At 36.5% G+C, this 18,443-nt stretch overlaps 1 protein-coding gene across 1 annotated transcript in view; it reads left to right on the plus strand.

Moving 5' to 3' along the window:
- The window catches only part of LOC114326263 (out at first protein), a 590,880-nt gene extending 573,952 nt beyond the window's left edge, over positions 1 to 16,928 (plus strand). The window contains exon 3 of the mRNA XM_050644768.1: positions 13,800 to 16,928. Coding sequence (XP_050500725.1) covers positions 13,800 to 14,110 — 311 coding nt within the window. The 3' untranslated portion in view covers positions 14,111 to 16,928. The remainder of the gene's footprint in view (positions 1 to 13,799) is intronic.
- The last annotated feature ends 1,515 nt before the right edge of the window (positions 16,929 to 18,443 follow it).

Genomic DNA, 18,443 nt, shown 5'->3' on the forward strand with positions numbered 1-18,443 from the left:
CTTGAAAATCCTCCATCCGATCGAGTTGTGCCCATGAGAACTTTTCATCACAATGCTTCAAAGAGTATTTTCCCAAAGTATGAACTAAATCCACTGTAATGTTACAATCCCTAGTAATGTATTTGCATCAATTTAATGCCAGAAACCCTCGAAACTCCAGAAGATGACGTGCCTTAGCAATGAGACTCGCCACCAGGTGCTCAGAGGGTCGGTTCTGTTAGCGTATTCGTATTAAGCGACTCCAAAAACCTCCAAGTAATCTGTTTGTATCAATTTAGTACCGATAACACTCAAACCTTCAGATGACGTGCCAGAAGTGGCCCGGGCACCAGATGCTCCGGAGGTCGATTCTGATGGCGTAGTCATGTTCAGCGACCCTAAAACCCATCGAGTAATAAAATCTGGCCCTTAATATGCTTATTTTGACATGTTTATGTATTTTGGATGCATTTTATGCACTGTAAAAAGCAATCATGCATTTCCACTTTCCATTTTCTTGACATCATCCTGAACACAATGCAAAAAGGCAAATCTCTAGTTGCTATTCTTTGTCTTATAGACATCTATCAGTGCGTCACAGTTTTCCGATTTCTTTCTAACGCATTAAATTGTATGTGACACAAAAAAGGGACGTCTGTGATTACAGAAATTTATTCTAGATGTCGATAGATGTCTAGATGTCGCTATAGTCGAAAAAAGATTATTTACGAATTATAATATATCTACGAATATAATCTGTACAATTTATAAGACTATACAAATCAAAGAAAATACCATTTTATAAATGCAATAAACACAGTTGATTTGTTTTTATGCCAAATTGCAAATAAAATGTGACAACTGTCAGATTTAACTAACATGTCATGTTAGAATAAATGTTATAAATGTATATTATCACGGACTTACCTTTTTTCTATCATTTGTGACGCACTGAAAAATCCTCATGAAAAGAAGCATATATTTAAAATTCGATTTATTCCGATGTTTTTAGTGCTAAATGCCCGAGTCTATTATAAGAGTTGCTATTTACAGTCCGTACTGTGAGGTTCTATCATCTGGACTAGCAACCCATGTGTTGTGGGATTCCTGTGTTGCCTGATGTAAAATCTAGAAGCTATGACACAACTTTTTCTTCAAAAATAAGAGTGCCACCTTCCACATTCACCTCACAACATATCCAACCTGGTCTATATATTTTTGTGAACAACCTGGAGAGTAACTTTTCAAAACATTTAGTATTTAAACATTAAAAAAGATAGTTTTCAGTATTTTAAAAATAATGGTCATTGTTTTTGTAAGTTTTGAGATTACACGGTAATTACCTTACCGTGTTTTGTTTTCCGTCCGATATTTTCCAAAAGCATACACCCCAAAATAACGGTAATTAACTGGGATTAAGGGCATTACTGAAAAGTAACGACCGAGACCCTTAAAACGCCTAAGCCCGTTTCTACTTTTGGGTCATACTCTATATTCCCACATCGGTCCTGTTTATGGCGTTGTAATGAGAAAAGGAAGAGGTCGAGTGAATGTAGTGAGGGTTTAATGGCTCTTGGACCCCTTCATGTTCTAAAACCGTAAAAAGGCAGTAAAGCAACAAAGTTTTATGTTCCAGTGCTAGGCTAGGTGCTGGTACTTGGTGTGAATAAATAAGAGTTGACTTTAGTAAAAAATTACTAATTATTATTTAACCTTTTTGTTTATTAATGCCACACTTATGATTGACATACATTTCAGTCGACTAAATGTACAGGGTGTTGCCATATTTGACTGACAACGCTCAACATCGTAGCTATCTCGCTCAATTTTTTTTGTGTTACACTGGCTATGTTATTCCAAATATTTTATAGGTCTGGATCCCGCGTATGAAAAAAAAGTTGATTAATAGCAAGCTGAAAATTTGTTAATAGCTTAAGGGTGTCTAGTCGGACAAACTTTGATATATGGGAACACTGGAACAGGGGAAGTTTTAATTGTGGAACAGGTTAAAAATTTGGAACGGTCAGACCACGAAAACGGCACATGTACTTTGTCCGACAGAACAGACTTAAACTCTCCGAACAGAGATTAAACTCTCATGCAAAAATCAGACTGCTATTTATCACCAAATGGGCGTTTTAATGAGTGGAACATGTAGAATATTTCAAATGACAGAAATTATGACAGGTGATAAATAGCAGTCTGATTTTTGCATGAGAGTTTAATCTCTGTTCGGAGAGTTTAAGTCTATTCTGTCGGACAAAATAAATGCGCCGTTTTCGTGGTCTGACCGTTCCAAATTTTTAACCTGTTCCACAATTAAAACTGCCCCTGTTCCAGTGTTCCCATATATCAAAGTTTATCCGACTAGACCCCCTTAAGCTATTAACAAATTTTCAGCTTGCTATTAATCAACTTTTTTTTCATACGCGGGATCCAGACCTATTAAGGAAGTTACCTGCCCTAATTGTACCTTGGAATAAAAATGTAAGTTTATTGGTGTCTTGAAAATACTAAAATTTTGGTTTTGGAAACGTTTAGATATAAACCTAACATTTCGCTATGATGAAACACCGCATATATTATAGTTTGTAGTTCTTTTGCATGGCTTGCTATTAGGACGGTATCATTAGCGTACCTCATGTTGTATATACTGGCCCCGTTAATCTTTATTCCACGTTGGACCTAGTTCACTGTTATCTCAAAATATATTCTGAACACAGAGTAAATAATGGCGGTGATAAGACGCAACCCTGTCGCACTACTTGTCGAATTCGTATATCTTCGGATGTTGTGTGCTCTATTTCAATTCAGTTGTGTGCTTCGGAGATAATTCGCAAATCTCATTCGTCAATTCCAGTTGTTCTCAGCATTTCTATATCTTTTGATAGTTAACGCAGTCAAATGCTTTTCGAAATCAATAAAACATGCATATATACCTACAATGACATCAAGCGAGTGGCTCGCCACGAATGGGTGCAATAAACACATGAATGGATACACCTACGGGAGGCTTTTTTTTCCTGGAAGCCGTCCGTGCATGCACCCCGGTGGCACTGCAGCTTTTCAGCTTATTGTGCTTTCTTCCATTTGTTCTCATGACACCCAATCCAATATAGCAGTGCCCTTCACTAGCCTGTAAAGGTCCATTGGGTTAGTGCCATACACTGTCGGACTTGGTTTGCAGTCTCCATATATTGCTTGTTTCTTACGATCCAGCGCCTCGCAATCGCACAATAAATGTCTGACTGTCTCGGCCTCTCTATTGCATAGTCTGCAACTGAGATCTCCGTTATATAGTCCTATTGTGTGTAGGTGTCCTTTTACTGGAAAGTGTCCAGTTAAGAAACCTGTAGTGATTTTGAGCTGATTCCTGTTCATTTTGAACAGTTCTTCAGCTCTTTTTGCGCATGTCTGAAGTATAAATCTATTCGCATGCTTTTGCGTGGGAATTTCTTCAAAGTATTCTTTGTGCTGTCTTCGTATCCAACCTCTTAATCGGTCTCTGATTGTGTTTTTGGGCACTCCCAGTGCCGGTTTTGGACCGAAGTATCTTGTTGCTGATCCTCGTCTAGCAAGTTCGTCAGCTTTTTCATTACCCGCGATCCGTTGATGTCCAGACACCCAAATGAATTTTACCTCATTATGTTCCGCCAGGGTGTCAAGTTCTTCGCGGCATTCCCATACAAGCCTTGATGTTATCCTTGGGTTCTTTTAAGCCCTCAAGGCCGCTTGGCTGTCTGAACAGATATTGATTCTCTTATTAGTATAAGCCCTCAATATGTTTATCCGTGCACAGTGCAGGACCGCATATACCTCCGCCTGAAATACAGAGGTATATTCTCCTAGTGGGATGGAACTGTTATAGTTCCTATCCTCACTATATACTCCTGATCCCGAACCATCTTCTGTCTTGGACTCATCTGTATACCAGGTGTGGCCTTCATACTTCAGAAGTCTGCCAGGATCTTCCTATACCTCTGTGGAGTGTATTTTCACCTGGAAAAGTATTTCCATTTTATATTTGGGGATAGAATGGTCTGTTATCATCTCCCATATCGGATCCCCGCATATATCTTTGATGCTGCAGTGTCCTTTGCCCACTGCAATTTTGCTTTGATTTCCCTGCAGTCTATGTAACCCTATCCTTGCCTCGCCCTTCACTCTGATGTGTAAGGGAGGAAGGTCTAGTAAGGCCTCCATTGCTGCAGTTGGTGTGCCTCTCATTGCTCCTGTTATGCTGAGACAGACAAGCCGTTGTATCTTGCCTAACTTCTCTATAGCATTTCTCTGCTGCACCTTTGGCCACCAGACCAATGCTGCATACGTTATTGTGGACTTTATCATCATGTTGTATATCCAATACATCATGTCCGGTTTGTTCCCATGTTCTGCCATGTGTGCGTCTGGTCACCATTAAAGTGGCCATCGCTCTTTTGGTTATTCGTTCCAGGTGTTGATTCCAGGTAAGCCTTGAGTCTATTATGACTCTGAGATATTTTACCTCCCTCTCCACCTTTAGGGAAATCAAATCCCCATGAGATTCACAGGTCCTATTCCCTCTAATTTTGTCCTTCTGGTGAAGGCTACTATTTTGGATTTGTGAGGGCTTACGGACAATCCTACTTCACTTGTCCATTTTGATACTACGTACAAGGCCTGTTGCATGTTCTCCCTGACAGTTGTATTGAACTTACCCTGTGCCAGAATGACAAAATCATCTGCATAGCACAGGACATTATATTTTTTCCTGTTGAGCGTTCCAATCAGTCTGTCCATAACCAGATTCCACACTAACGGAGATAATACACCTCCCTGTGGGCATCCTCTGGCAACCCGTGCTGCCATGGTCTCGCCCATCAGTGTCGAATATACCACGCGGCTTTTAAGCATGCATTTTATCTATCTGCAGCTTATTTCATCCACTCCTTTCAGCCGGATGGCCTTTGTTATAGCATCGAATGAGGTGTTGTTGAAGGCCTATGTCGAGAAAGGCTCCCAACATCACCTCTTCGTTTTCCAGAACATACTCCACCCTCCGTACTAGATGGTGCAGTGCTGTTTCTGTTGATACACCTGGTCTATATGCATACTGGTCTTGTTCTATTGGTCTTTCAACCAATATTCCATGCCTAATATGTCTATCTACCAGGTTTTCCAATGTCTTTAGTACAAAGGACATCAGACTTATTGGTCTGACTTTGCAGTCATACGTCCACCCTTACCAGGCTTAGGTATGAATGCTACCCTTGTCGACTTTCAAGCAACTGGTACATACCCCAGCGCAATACTTGCACGAAGTATTGTACACATTTGCTTGTACATTGGTTCTGTACCTTTTTGCAAAAGTACAGGATAAACCCCGTCCGTTCCCGGTGATTTATATGGTTTAAATGAACTTACTGACCATTTTATTTTGTCTGGTGTCACCATCTCTTTTGCAGCTCTCCAGCTTCCCCTATTTCCATATTTCACGGTAACTGGTCCTTCTTGCTGTAGAACTTCTGGTGTCATCATTCTGGTTACTGACCCAGGGAAGTGAACATTGAAGAGTTCCCTCAGCGTCTCTTCACTGGTTTGTGTGTAATCGCCTAACTCCATCTGGAGCGTGGCGATATTGTTCATAGGTTCTTTCGAGAGAACCTTTTGGGCTCTAGCCACTTCTGCAGTCTGTTCTATCTCCTCGCAGTGCTTCCTCCATGATTCTCTTTTGGCTTTTCTTAGAGCCTTGTTAAATTCATTCAGATCTTTGCGATATTCGCTCCACTCGCCTGATCTCTTTGCAGAATTGAATTCTTTTCTCGCATCTCTCCTTCTTTTAGCAAGTTCATTGTTCCACCAGGGCACTTTCCTGTTGGAGCTCCTCGCTGTTACGGGACAGTTATCTTTATATGCTTGTATGACTATATCTTCAAATTGTTCAGTAGCCATATCTAGCTCTATTGTGTTCCTTATCCTCTTTATAGCCCCACGAAAACTATATGTCAGGTCTTCTTGATATGCTTCCCAATCAATTTTCCTGGGGTTTCGATAAGTCTCTGTTTCATGCTCATAGCCCGTTATTTCAAAGTATATGTGTCTGTGGTCTGAGAAAATCGCCTCATCAGACACATGCCAGTTCCTAACGATGCTGCTTGCAAATGCAGTCGCCATCGTTATATCGATAACCTCCTTCCCATTTGTAGTCACAAAGGTAGGTTTTGTTGCCTACATTTAGTATGTCTAAATTATATTCCATAATAAATTGTAGTAAGTGCTCACCTCTTTCGTTGTTTCCGGTGCTCCCCCAGCTGATGTGATGCGAGTTGGAGTCACCGATGATTATCTGTGATCCTTTGCCTCTGCAGTCTCTCATCAGCTCCTCTAATTCCCTTGGTGGTGGTGGGTTAGGATCATCATAGGGCAGGTAGGCTGATCTGAGTATTATCTCCTTCATTCTACCTCCCTCTGTAACTTTTAGTTTTACTGCTGTTAGATCCCTGGAACAGAAATTAGTTAACGGCAGTCCTTTAATGTTGCTTTTAGCTATTATGCAGGTTCTTGGTACTTCAGCGGATCTACTGTAAATCATTTCTCCACTTATCCCTGAGAGACCTTTTATTTTACCCTGGTTTACCCAGGGTTCTTGGATGAGAGCAACATCAAACCTTTCCATCGCCACAGCAAGTTCTGCCGAAGCTGCCTTACTGTGTTGAAGGTTGGCTTGGATCACTCTCACCTTTGCCATCTCCATCTGTCTCCCGCACGATCTTGAATGCTACCCTTCCCATCCTATAAAAGGCCTTGAGTTGGGTCTGCTTCAAAGCCCTAAGGGAGACCTTGTCGATCGAGTACGCAAGGATTTCTCCTTGCCCCTCGACCTTCTGGCTTTACGGGACGCTTACATCCGACGATGAATGGGAATAGCTGTGGGTGATGACGACAGCTGCATTCATGTGTGCATCGTTGTGTTAACACTTAAGGCAAAAAGAGCTTCTCGTGTTCAAAATCAGTTTCGAAATCCAAATTGAGTGTTACTCATTTAGAATTCACTTCTTCTTCCTCTTTGGGTGCCGTCTTCTTAACGAAGGTTGGCGATGACTTCTGCAAAGTCGTCTCTATTTTTTCTTATTAGACTTTGAAAGTCCAATCATGTCCATTATTAGACTTTGAAAGTCTAATCCTGTCTATTTAATGTTGCGCAGTCAGGTCATTTGTCGTCTACCCGGGCCGCGTCTTCCTTCTATTTTCCCTTCTATAATAAGTTGAAGGAAGTTATACCTGTCGTGTCTAAATATGTATATATATATATATATATATATATATATATATATATATATATATATATATATATGTATATACGGGGTGTCATATCGGCTGACGCCGCATCCCCACACCTAACCGCCATCTATTTCTATCCTGGGCATCTTCCTCTTCCAAATCTCGGTGTTCCGTGGCCTTCCTTATCGTGTCATTCCAGGATAGTCTTGGTCTTCCCCTTTTCTTCCTACCTGGGGGTTTCCATTTCAGGAGTTTCTTTGGCCATCGTTGGTCGTCCATTCTAAGTAAGTGACCGAACCATTTTAGGCTTCTTCTTTCGAGCCTGTCTACCGCTGTATCGTGTGCCTGCATCCTTCTTCTTATTTCTTCGTTACGTATTCTGTCCAATCGGGAGATTCCAGCACTTATGTATGAGTCCATTTCATGAGACACGTATGTAGTCCATTTCCACAGCATTGATCCTTCTTCTGGACTCTGCTGTTAATGTCCAGACTTCGCTTCCATACATGAGTACCGATTCCACAAATGTCTTCCGTATGTCTAAATATGTGTCCAAGATAATACGCCTTCGTACGCCTTAAAACTTCTTCATTTCTAACGCGGTCGGTTCATGGAATTTTCAGCATACGACAAAATACCCACATCTCAAAGCTCTCTAAACGTCGTAACGAGCTGACTGTTAACGTCCAAGCTTCCACGCCGTGTAATAGTACACTCTATACATAACACTTTATCATGCGGAATTCTTGCTAGAATTCACACTTCTTGTAAATTCGTGTATGGTTGAATCTGAAAAAAGTTTTAAGGACATGAGACCACAAAATTAATGTTGTGTATTGAAGTGTAAATCACACTTCAATACACAACAGAAATGAGGCATATTATCTTTTTTTTTTTAATTAATTCTTCCAGTGAAAATGTTAAAATAATCCTTGTACAAAACAAAATTGTAAAGAAACGTAACTAAAATGATCTAAAACACTTTAAGAAGTAACAGAATGACATTTATGTTTGCCTCGCAGCGCCATATTTATTTAATGTTGACAGCATGTTGGAATGCCCTATAAACTCAGGGCACCAAAAGTTTCGAATCGACTGAACTCATATAGAAATACCGTTTTAAATAAACTCATTTCCGTTTTATAGAAACCCTTACGCTATGACAAATATTAGATGACATTACTTCTTTAGGCTCCTCGACTAAAAAAAATCGAAAAGACCATTCAGCCGATAGCGCCGTTTTGTACGAACAACATCCATGGGCTTTAGATACCGAGATCCGTATCGGAATACACTTCTCCACGTACGAAACGAAAGGGGATCTGATCTCCTCACGAATATAAAAGTAGTTTCTTTTTAGCCTGAAATATTAAGCACTGAAATAGGGATAAGGTATTGTGTTCGATATCGGATATTTGAAAGGGGATATAGCTTTATTTGCTTAAAGTTATATATAACATAATATGGTTATGGTGAGGTACGTGGATGAGCAGGTGATGTATGCATATTTGAATTTTGTACATTATAAAAAATATAATAAGTCACAAATTCAAATGATTCATGATTCATAGTATCTCAGACAGGGTTTCACACATGACCGTAAAACTAAATCCACAAACCAGAATAAAGTTTGTGCAGGTTTATGATCCAACTGAAAAAGAAACGGACGATGAAATAAATACTTTTTATGAAGACATAAAAAAGCTATAGACAACAACAAAGAATCTAAAATAATAATAGTGGGAGATTTTAACGCCAAAATTGGAAGAAAACTTGAAGACTCTGGAAACAAGATTGGAAATTTCGGATTCGGCACAAGAAATTCAATAGGTGAAAAACTTAATGTAATTCCTGGAACAACAAAACATGTTTGCTATGAATACCTTTTACAAAAAGAAACCTAACAGAAAGTGGACATGGATCGCACCTAACGGAACTACCAAAAATGAAATAGACTATTTTCTCGCAAACAATAAAAGAATATTCGAATATGTCACAAAAATAAACAACGTAACAACTGGTAATGACCACCGTATAATTAAAAGAACAAAAATAAATATTAATATGAAAGAAGAGAGAAAGAGGATCTTTAAAAAACAATGCTGGTAGATGCCTTCAAACTAAGAACAAATGAAGAGGAAGGTCTTAGCGAATAAGTTCGAATCAGATCCTTTACAAAATCAAGACTTAATTGACAACATTAACAAAAACAGAAATAAAAACGAATAAAGTAAAAGACAGACGTACTCTCAATCATATATTGTAACTTCCGACGACAGGTTTCGCTCTCTAAAGTATGCAGAGCATCTTCAGGTCAACGGTTCAAAGTCACTAAATAATTCGGATACAAGGAGCTACTAGCTCAGTATTCATTAACATGATGTTTTTGCTTAAGTTATGCTAATGGGATATGGTGGAATAGACGGAGAATGTTGTAAAGGTAAACAAGTTTATGGGATTTGGGAATTCTTGAGGGTGAAAAGATAGTTGTTGAAAAACAACCAACAAATCTGTGCCTGTTATTATGTTTGTGAAGTAAACTACAGTGAATGTCATATATACAATTTTTTAAAATGTGATGGGTTTAATGGTTTTGAAGATTTCTATTTATTAAAAGATTTTGTTTTTATTTATATTTATTAAAAGACTTCTATTTATTAGTATATGTGTTAGTGTAAGATATGTGTCATTTAATAAATATAAATAAAAACAAAATCTTTTAATAAATAGAAATCTTCAAAACCATTAAAACCATCACATTTTAAAAAAATTGTATATATGACATTCACTGTAGTTTACTTCACAAACATAATAACAGGCACAGATTTGTTGGTTGTTTTTCAACAACTATCTCTTCACCCTCAAGAATTCCCAAATTCCATAAACTTGTTTACCTTTACAACATTCTCCGTCTATTCCACCATATCCCGTTAGCATAACTTAAGCAAAAACATCATGTTAATGAATACTGAGCTAGTAGCTGCTTGTATCCGAATTATTTAGTGACTTTGAACCGTTGACCTGAAGATGCTCTGCATACTTTAGAGAGCGAAACCGGTCGTCGGAAGTTACAATAAATGATTGAGAGTACGTCTGTCTTTTACTTCATTTAAAATAAACTCTCACATGCAACCCATTCAACATATAGATAAAAACCTTCTCGAAACCGGACTACAGGTCGCTAAGAAAATAAGAACTAACAGTCAAGACAAGATATAAGATGTCAAGAAAACGTCAAGACAAGATTTTTTTAAATTTCTTGATTTTTTCTCAAGACAAGACAAGAAGTTGTTGCCAAGACAAGAATTCTTGTCTTGTCGACCCATAACCCTAACCAAGGCCAATATGAATAAATTAGCCACAACAGAAAGGCAATGGAAAGAGCAATGCTGGCCACAATACAATATTGGAGACCTTACGAAGGTAGACGACCAAGACGAAGATCATAGATGAGATGGGTAGATGACATAAAAACAATAGCCGGAACAAATTGGAAGTATTTTGCTCAGGATAGAGATCGATTGAAGGAGTTGGGAGAGGCCTATGGACATAAATAGACGATAGAAGGCTAAGAAGAAGAAGAAGAAGAAGAAGAAGATAAAAATATAAAATAACTGTATACAGATGACCATCAAGTGAAGATATAAATACTAGAAATAAACAAAAAACAAAGAAGTTAATTTAAACAAGCAGGGAAAGTAAAAGAGCACCGGAAAGTCTAAAGTAAACTCTGTAGGTAAAGATAAAATATCAACGAACGAAAATGTATAAAACAAATCTATTCGGTGACCATTTATGAAACCTAATGAAATCTGGTGAACTGTTTTGATATATTATAAAGATTTTCTATATTTTTGATTATCTGATTATGAAGATCCTAGCTGCAACCTAATAGTCGAGGGAATAAAGCTGAAGAAATGGCAAAACCTCGCAATTTTTTCGTCCAGCATCGATTTGCACAAAAATTTGGGTTTAGGCTCATTACACTCTCTAGTTCATTTTCTATATTGAGCCGTTGTACGCTTTTGATTTTTTAAGGGTGAAAACTACCCCTAATTGTAAAAAATTATAAAATAACATTTTAAACTTTAATATTGTCAACATTTGGTTCTTATTAGGGTCAAATGATTGTTTTATGCTTTAAGATATTCTATCATAATATTTCAACCCTTAAAACCACCCTTGTTGGAGCTATATATAAAAACTTTACTTATCCTAAAAGAATAATTTCGGCTTGCATCGATTTACATAAAAATTTGGGATTAGGATCATCTTACTCTGTACGTCATATTCTATATCATGCTTAAGGGCGTTGATTATTTTTAGGGGTGTAAACTACCCTTTATTTTCAAAAATTATATAAAAATATTGTATACTTTAATATGGGTAAAATTTGGTTTTGATTGGTTAAATAATGATTGTTTTATACTTTAGATATAATATCATAATATTTCATCCCTTAAAAACCAACCTTAATAACATTACAGTTTTTATAAGTCGATATTTTAATAGATCTATACAGAAAAAAAAGAAGAATTAAAGAATTACAAAAACATTTATTTCCACAAAACCACGAATTTACAAATATGTACAAATACAAATACAAATAGTTTTTTAGTCATCTTTCAGAATACGAACCGGTTCTGTGGTATTATACATACATTGAAAATTATCCATAAGCGGACTATCCGAATTTTTCGAAAAAAAAATTCGTTTTATAAACATAGCTTCTTCATTTTTGGCGAGAAAAAGTTTTTTCAAAAATGCCTTTGTAGGATTTTTGAAGAGTTATAATACTGTTTAAACTAAATTCCGTAGGACTCTTTAGTTTTTAATTAGGGTGGGTTTAAAGGGCTCGAATAAGGGGGTGTTTGCTCGTAAATAGAGGTTTTAAACAGCCATATCTCGCTGACTCTTCATTGTAATGAAAATCTATGAACAAAAGAATTTTAGTTAATAAAAAAGCTACAATTTAGTAGTCCATATTTTTTTCTTAACTCCAGTATTTTCAGAGATATTTTGAAGTAAATGGTGAAAAATGGGAAATTCCAAAAAATTAATTTTTCTTTAAACTCCAATATTTCCAAAATTGGGTCTTTTAAATAGGTCAAACTTCTTGGGCGTATTTATAATACAAATATAAAAGGAATTACAGAAAGGTTAAGACCAATTTTTAATTGAGAGGGTAGTTAGGGGGTTGTTTTCACTGATTTTTTCATAGATAAAGCAGATACCGACCATTTTTTGATCATAAGTCGCTTAATTTTTAGGCTAGAAACTTTTTATTCTTATTTTTTGAAAGAGCTAACTGTATGCTTGAAAAAAGATTATTTAAGTTTTCCTCGAAAAATGCAAAGTTTTTCCGTTATTTTACTTTGAATATTTCAAATTATGCATTTGACGAAAAAGCTAACTTTTAACATGCCGTATCTCGGTTCGTATTGGTCTTAAAGATATTAAAGAAAAAGAATTTGGTTTGTGTTACTAAAAGATACAATTTTGATATCTACAGTTTTTTTGATTAAAAGCATATTTCTCGAGGTATTCTCAAAAACCCCTTAAAAATGTCGGTTTTTTCATCGAAAAACTGTTACATTCAAGCGCGAATAACTCGAAAAATATTAGTTTTACGAAGAAAATGTAAAAAACATTTTTTTCTTAGAATTACCTTTTACATCTATTTACATGGTTAAAATGTAATAAAAAATTCCCGCCCCCGAGATGGGGTGGGAACCACCCCCAAGGGTTTAGCGTACAGCAGCATGATATAGAAAATGATCATTGGACTATTCCGTACCTTCTTTGAAAATTTCAAGTAAATCCATGCTGGACGAAAAAATTGCGAGCCAAAATGCTTCATTTCCTCGACTATAAGTGGATGAAAGACAATGAATAAGCAAAGGCTTGTTTCGCCCTCTCTGTATTTATCGCTGTTTTGCATTAGGTATAATAAATTTAATCAAATTTGTCCAGTCGCATCTTATACACAATTCAACTTTGCTTCAAAATGAATCGTTTATAATCAAATTATAAACAGGAAAATTAGAAAAGAACCGATTTTTACTTATTTACAACTTTTTTAATTATTTTAATTTTTTTATTATTCCCTAACTATTTGAGAGGCAGAGAAAGTCAATTATTATGGTTGCAGCTATCATACAACGTTTTCTGCAAAAATCAGAATGCGCCTCTTACATCCATGTAATTGTTTTTTTAACAGATCAGCTCTGGTCTAATAAAGATAGAATAATTTTGCTAGGTTATAAAGTCTCTCTGTTGTTAGTTGTATGGATTTATTACTCTACGTTTGTCTTTTATAGTCGGTTTGCAAAACTGAGACACAATTGGCTAGTGATTTTAGTAAGTAATTTTGCCAATTTCGTAAAATTGTCAAAAAAAATTACTAAATAGTTAATAATTACTAAATAGTTAGTAACTTTGGCAATTTTGGCAAAATTAGTCAAAAACAAAAAAAAAATACCTTCTAAAATCACTAGCCAGTTGTGTCTAAGTTTAGCGAACTGACTATATATACGTTTAAACGCTGTGTTTTGTTGCAGGAATCCCAGTGACTTCATACAAACCAGCTCTGAAACGATTTTCCACATCGCCAGATCGTTTCCTAACGAAAGACATCGGCGCAGAAGATTTCTTATCAAGTTGCACCGACATGAAGAACATGTGGACGCCGTGCGAATGTCACTTGGAGCTCTGCATCGGTTGGTACCCGTGCGGCTTGAAGTACTGCAAAGGTAAAGGCCACACTAAAAACTCTGTTATGAGCTACCGGTGTGGCATTAAGACCTGTAAAGTGTGCCATCTTTTCGATTATTACGTGTCCCAGAAACAGCAATGTCTTTGGGACGAATGACCTTAGTAGACTTGTTTTGTACAAATTTGTATTTTGCCTTAAATTCGCTTAAAAATGGACCAACATGCCTTAGTGCTGTATAGATATTGTATGATATCAGCTGTTTAATATTAAAAGTTAGTTGATTATTTTAGACTTATGGTACATAGTAAAATTTTCTTCTTTAGATTTACGTTAACTATATGCCTCGACATTTTAATCGAAGTTTGAAATAATCTAGAGGATTCAGATAAACGAAGTGTAGATCTAATTGCTTTTGACATTTATATTACCTAAATATTGCTTTAAATTACGCAATTTTCATGCTATGCAAGAGCCATCTTGGTCCCTCATTCTTCGTCCATCTTTGCTGACAATAAACCGAATCTGCCAACTAATCTACCCGTAGAAACTTTGTCCGGCCCTCCCATTATTCCTGCCGAAGTGGAGTACGCTATAATAATAGCAAACCTGTGTAGGGCCCCTGGACCGGATGGCATCACTACGGAAGCCCTAAAACTATTAGAGGATGTCAACATCGACATGCTGGTAACAATTTTCAATACCATGTATGACACCGGCCACATTCCAATTGGGTTTGTTCAACCTGTATAATGATCCCTAAATCTCAAAGAGCGACAAGGTGTAAGGACCACAGACTGATTAGTTTAATGAGACATTTGCTTAACATATTTCTTCGTATACTCCACACAACAATGTTCAGGAAGCTAGAAAAGCTAAGCGGCGAGACACAATTTGGTTTCAAGAACGAACTCGAGACACGCGAAGCAGCATTCTGCTTGAATGCGTTTGTACAGAACTACATGATACACTGCAACGAAAGGTTATAATCATCACATTCACATTCAAAAAGCGTTTGACACCGTAAAATACGATGCAATGATAAAAATGCTGCACAATGCTAATGTTGAGGAGAAAGATATAAGAGTTATCCAGAATCTCTATTGGAATGAAAAAGCACGAGTTAGGCTGAACAAATCAATGAACACAGAGGAATGTGAAATTTTAAGAGGAATGCGACAGCGGTGTATTTTGTCTCCTGTGCTGTTCAATAGTGATGTTGAAAAAGTAACTATTCGTTACAAAGTACTCGTTACTTACGAATACCGAAAGTAACGATTACTATACAAAGAGGTAAATCGTTACTTTGATTACTTTGATTACTCTGATTACTTCGTACCAATCGTATCAGAGCGAGTACCTATTTGAGTATTGTATCTACAATCGGTTGATATCGGAATCGGACCGGTATTTCACGAGTGTTCGGTATCAGTACAGTTAACTAAAATTTTATCTATAAAGGGAGAAGGCTATGAAGAGTTTTACAGGATTACAGGGCGCTGAGAAGTAGCTGAAACAGAGGGAGGCAAATCATTTAACAAAGCATGTACCCAGAAACAGATGTCTATACGATAGAATACGATTTGTCGAGGTAGATAATTCACAGATGTTTGTTCCTTTGAAAATAAAAATGGAACACATTAAATTTTAATAATAAATACACACTATTCTTATCAGGCATAGAAAAAAAAATACCTAGCTTAGATTGACCGGAAAAAATGTAGAAATGATAATATTTCTAGACTTTGATCATCAACTTTAATTTTACATGTAGGTATGGCATTGTTTTTATTATTTATTTTATTAAACGCATCGAAAAATGCATAAACCTGTTAAAATCAGTATATTAAGGGCCAGATTTTTTTTATTTCGTGGTATTTGGGGTCACTGAACACAAATATGCAATGACAGAACAATTGCAATTGCAATGCAATGACAGAACAATTAAGAACATTAAATACCGGAAGAATGGAGAACAAGCGAACTAATTCTACTATTCAAAAAGGAGATAAGAGCAGCCAGAAAACTACAGAGGTATCAACTTGTTAAATACTACAATAAAACTTACAACTAAATTTTTACAAGACCTAATGAATCAGAGGATAAGTTGAGCAGATGAACAACAGGGTTTCGTACTAGAAGATCGTGTAACGATGCAATATTCGTCATAAAGCAAATTACTTAGAAATTACTAGAGTATAATAGACCAGGATTTCTATGTCTGATTGACTTGAAGAAAGCATTTAGTAGAGTTAAGACTCACATATGTATTCCATCTTCTGTATAATAGAGAATTTCCCTTAGATATCATAAAAACTATTGAAAAAATCTACCATAACAACAAAATGGAAGTCAGAATAGATGGACAACTTACAGAGTCTATAGATATAGGCAGCGGAATAAGACAGGGAGACTCATTGAGTCCTATGCTCTTCAATTTAATCATGGATGAATGTTTATGTACTTTTGGATGCATTTTATACTGCAATTATGCATTTCCACTCATTTTTCTATTGGAAAATTTTTCCTGTTTCACTATTTCCCTAAAAAACATTTATTTTTCCTAAATGCCTTGGTCTATGTGTATTTTATTGTTATGATCCAAAAATCTAAAATAATATCTGGCCGGGACAAAAAATTAGTAAAATTTATAAAAAAAAATCATTTTTAATTATTAATTAGTCTGGACAAAATTATGTCGGGCACCCCTTGTTTTTAATAATTTTTAACAGAATAGATTACATACCATTTAATTTCTATCCAATAAATAGATCGGTGAAGGTCGTTGTTATATCGGAATACCTATACAAAATACCTACCTACTGAGAAATACGATTCTCGATATGATTACCGGTACTCAAATACAAAAGTAATCATAGTAATCAGAATACCCTACTAACACAAAATATGTACTGAGAAATGCGATTCTCCATATGATTACCGGTATTCAAATACAAAAGTAACAAAAGTAATCAAAGTAATCAAAGTAACGGATACTGTAAATGATTACTTTATACAAAAGTAACCATTTGTAATGATTACTCAAAAGTAACTATAATCAACATCACTACTGTTCAACATCTATGTGCAGAATGTTTTTGAAGAGGCACTTGAAGGCACTGACTGTGGTATAAAAGGTCAACGGATACCCCATAAATAACAACCGTTACGCCGACGACACTACCATAATCACAGATAACGAACATGATATGCAGTTGATGCTAAATAACAAAATTTATAGTTTAGAGTAAAACCTAACCTTATTGTGTAAGTGTAAATGTTATTTATTTGATGTAATAATTTGTGATTTATATTTGAATATTTAATTCTTCTTCTTGATCTGCCTATCTGTGACTAATATTGGCGATCATCATGGCAATCTTAATATTATCTGCAGCTGAAAAGCTGCGCATATGTTGTGTTGAACCAAGTTCTGAGATTTTTCAACCAGGATGTTCTTCTTCTTCCTGGACCTCGCTTTCCAAATATTTTTCCTTCCAGGATGGCTTCTAGGAGGGCATATCATGAAGTATTGTCACTTTCGAGATTTTATGGTGGTCAGTACCTCCCGGTTCTTCTTCTTTCTTCTGAGGACCTTCTCATTTGTGACTCGGTCAGTCCAAGGGATTTTAAGTCATCATTCTCTTTGCCTTATTCCTATGCGGGGTCGGCTTCCCTAATTGAATTTATCCATACAATTCTATCTTGGGTCATATCAATATTAATCCCCTTTACCAACATGTCCTGCCTAATCGTCTCCCCCCAGGTTTTCTTTGGTCTTCCTCTCATACTCCTTCCAGGAATCTGTACTTCAGCAATTCTTCTTATTGGGTGATTAGCGTCTCGACGTTGAACATGACCAAACCATCTCAACCTATGCTCTCTCATTTTGGCATCAATTGGTGCCACACCTAGACTTCCCCTAATATACTCATTTTTAATTTTATCCTTTTTTGTCACTCCACTCATCCATCTAAGCATTCTCATATCCGCCACATGCATTCGTTGTTCCTATTTCTCTTTCTCTGCCCAACATTCATTTCCGTACATCATAGCTGCTCTTATGGCTGTTTTATAGAATTTTCCCTTCAACTTCATTGAAATTTTCCTGTCACACAGCACACCACTTGCTTCCTTCCACTTCATCCATCCAGCCCCAATTCTACTGCATGCATCTCCATCTATTGCTCCATTACTCTGTAATACCGATCCCAGGTACTTAAAACTTTTGCTTTTTATAATCAGTTCACCATCCAAAGATACCATTTTATTTGTAGTAATTCCATCTTTAAATGAACATTCCAAATACTTTGTTTTTGTCCTACTAAGTTTTAAACCTTTTTCCTCCAGAGCTTGTCTCTACTGTTCCAGTTTTTGTTCTAAGTCTCTTTCACTATTTCCTACTAATACGACATCAACAGCATACATTAAGCACCATGGAATGTTACCCTGAAGTTTCGCTGTTATCTGGTCCAAAACTAATGAGAATAAA

Source organism: Diabrotica virgifera, chromosome 2, assembly GCF_917563875.1.
Source record: "Diabrotica virgifera virgifera chromosome 2, PGI_DIABVI_V3a".
NCBI classification, from domain to species: domain Eukaryota; kingdom Metazoa; phylum Arthropoda; class Insecta; order Coleoptera; family Chrysomelidae; genus Diabrotica; species Diabrotica virgifera.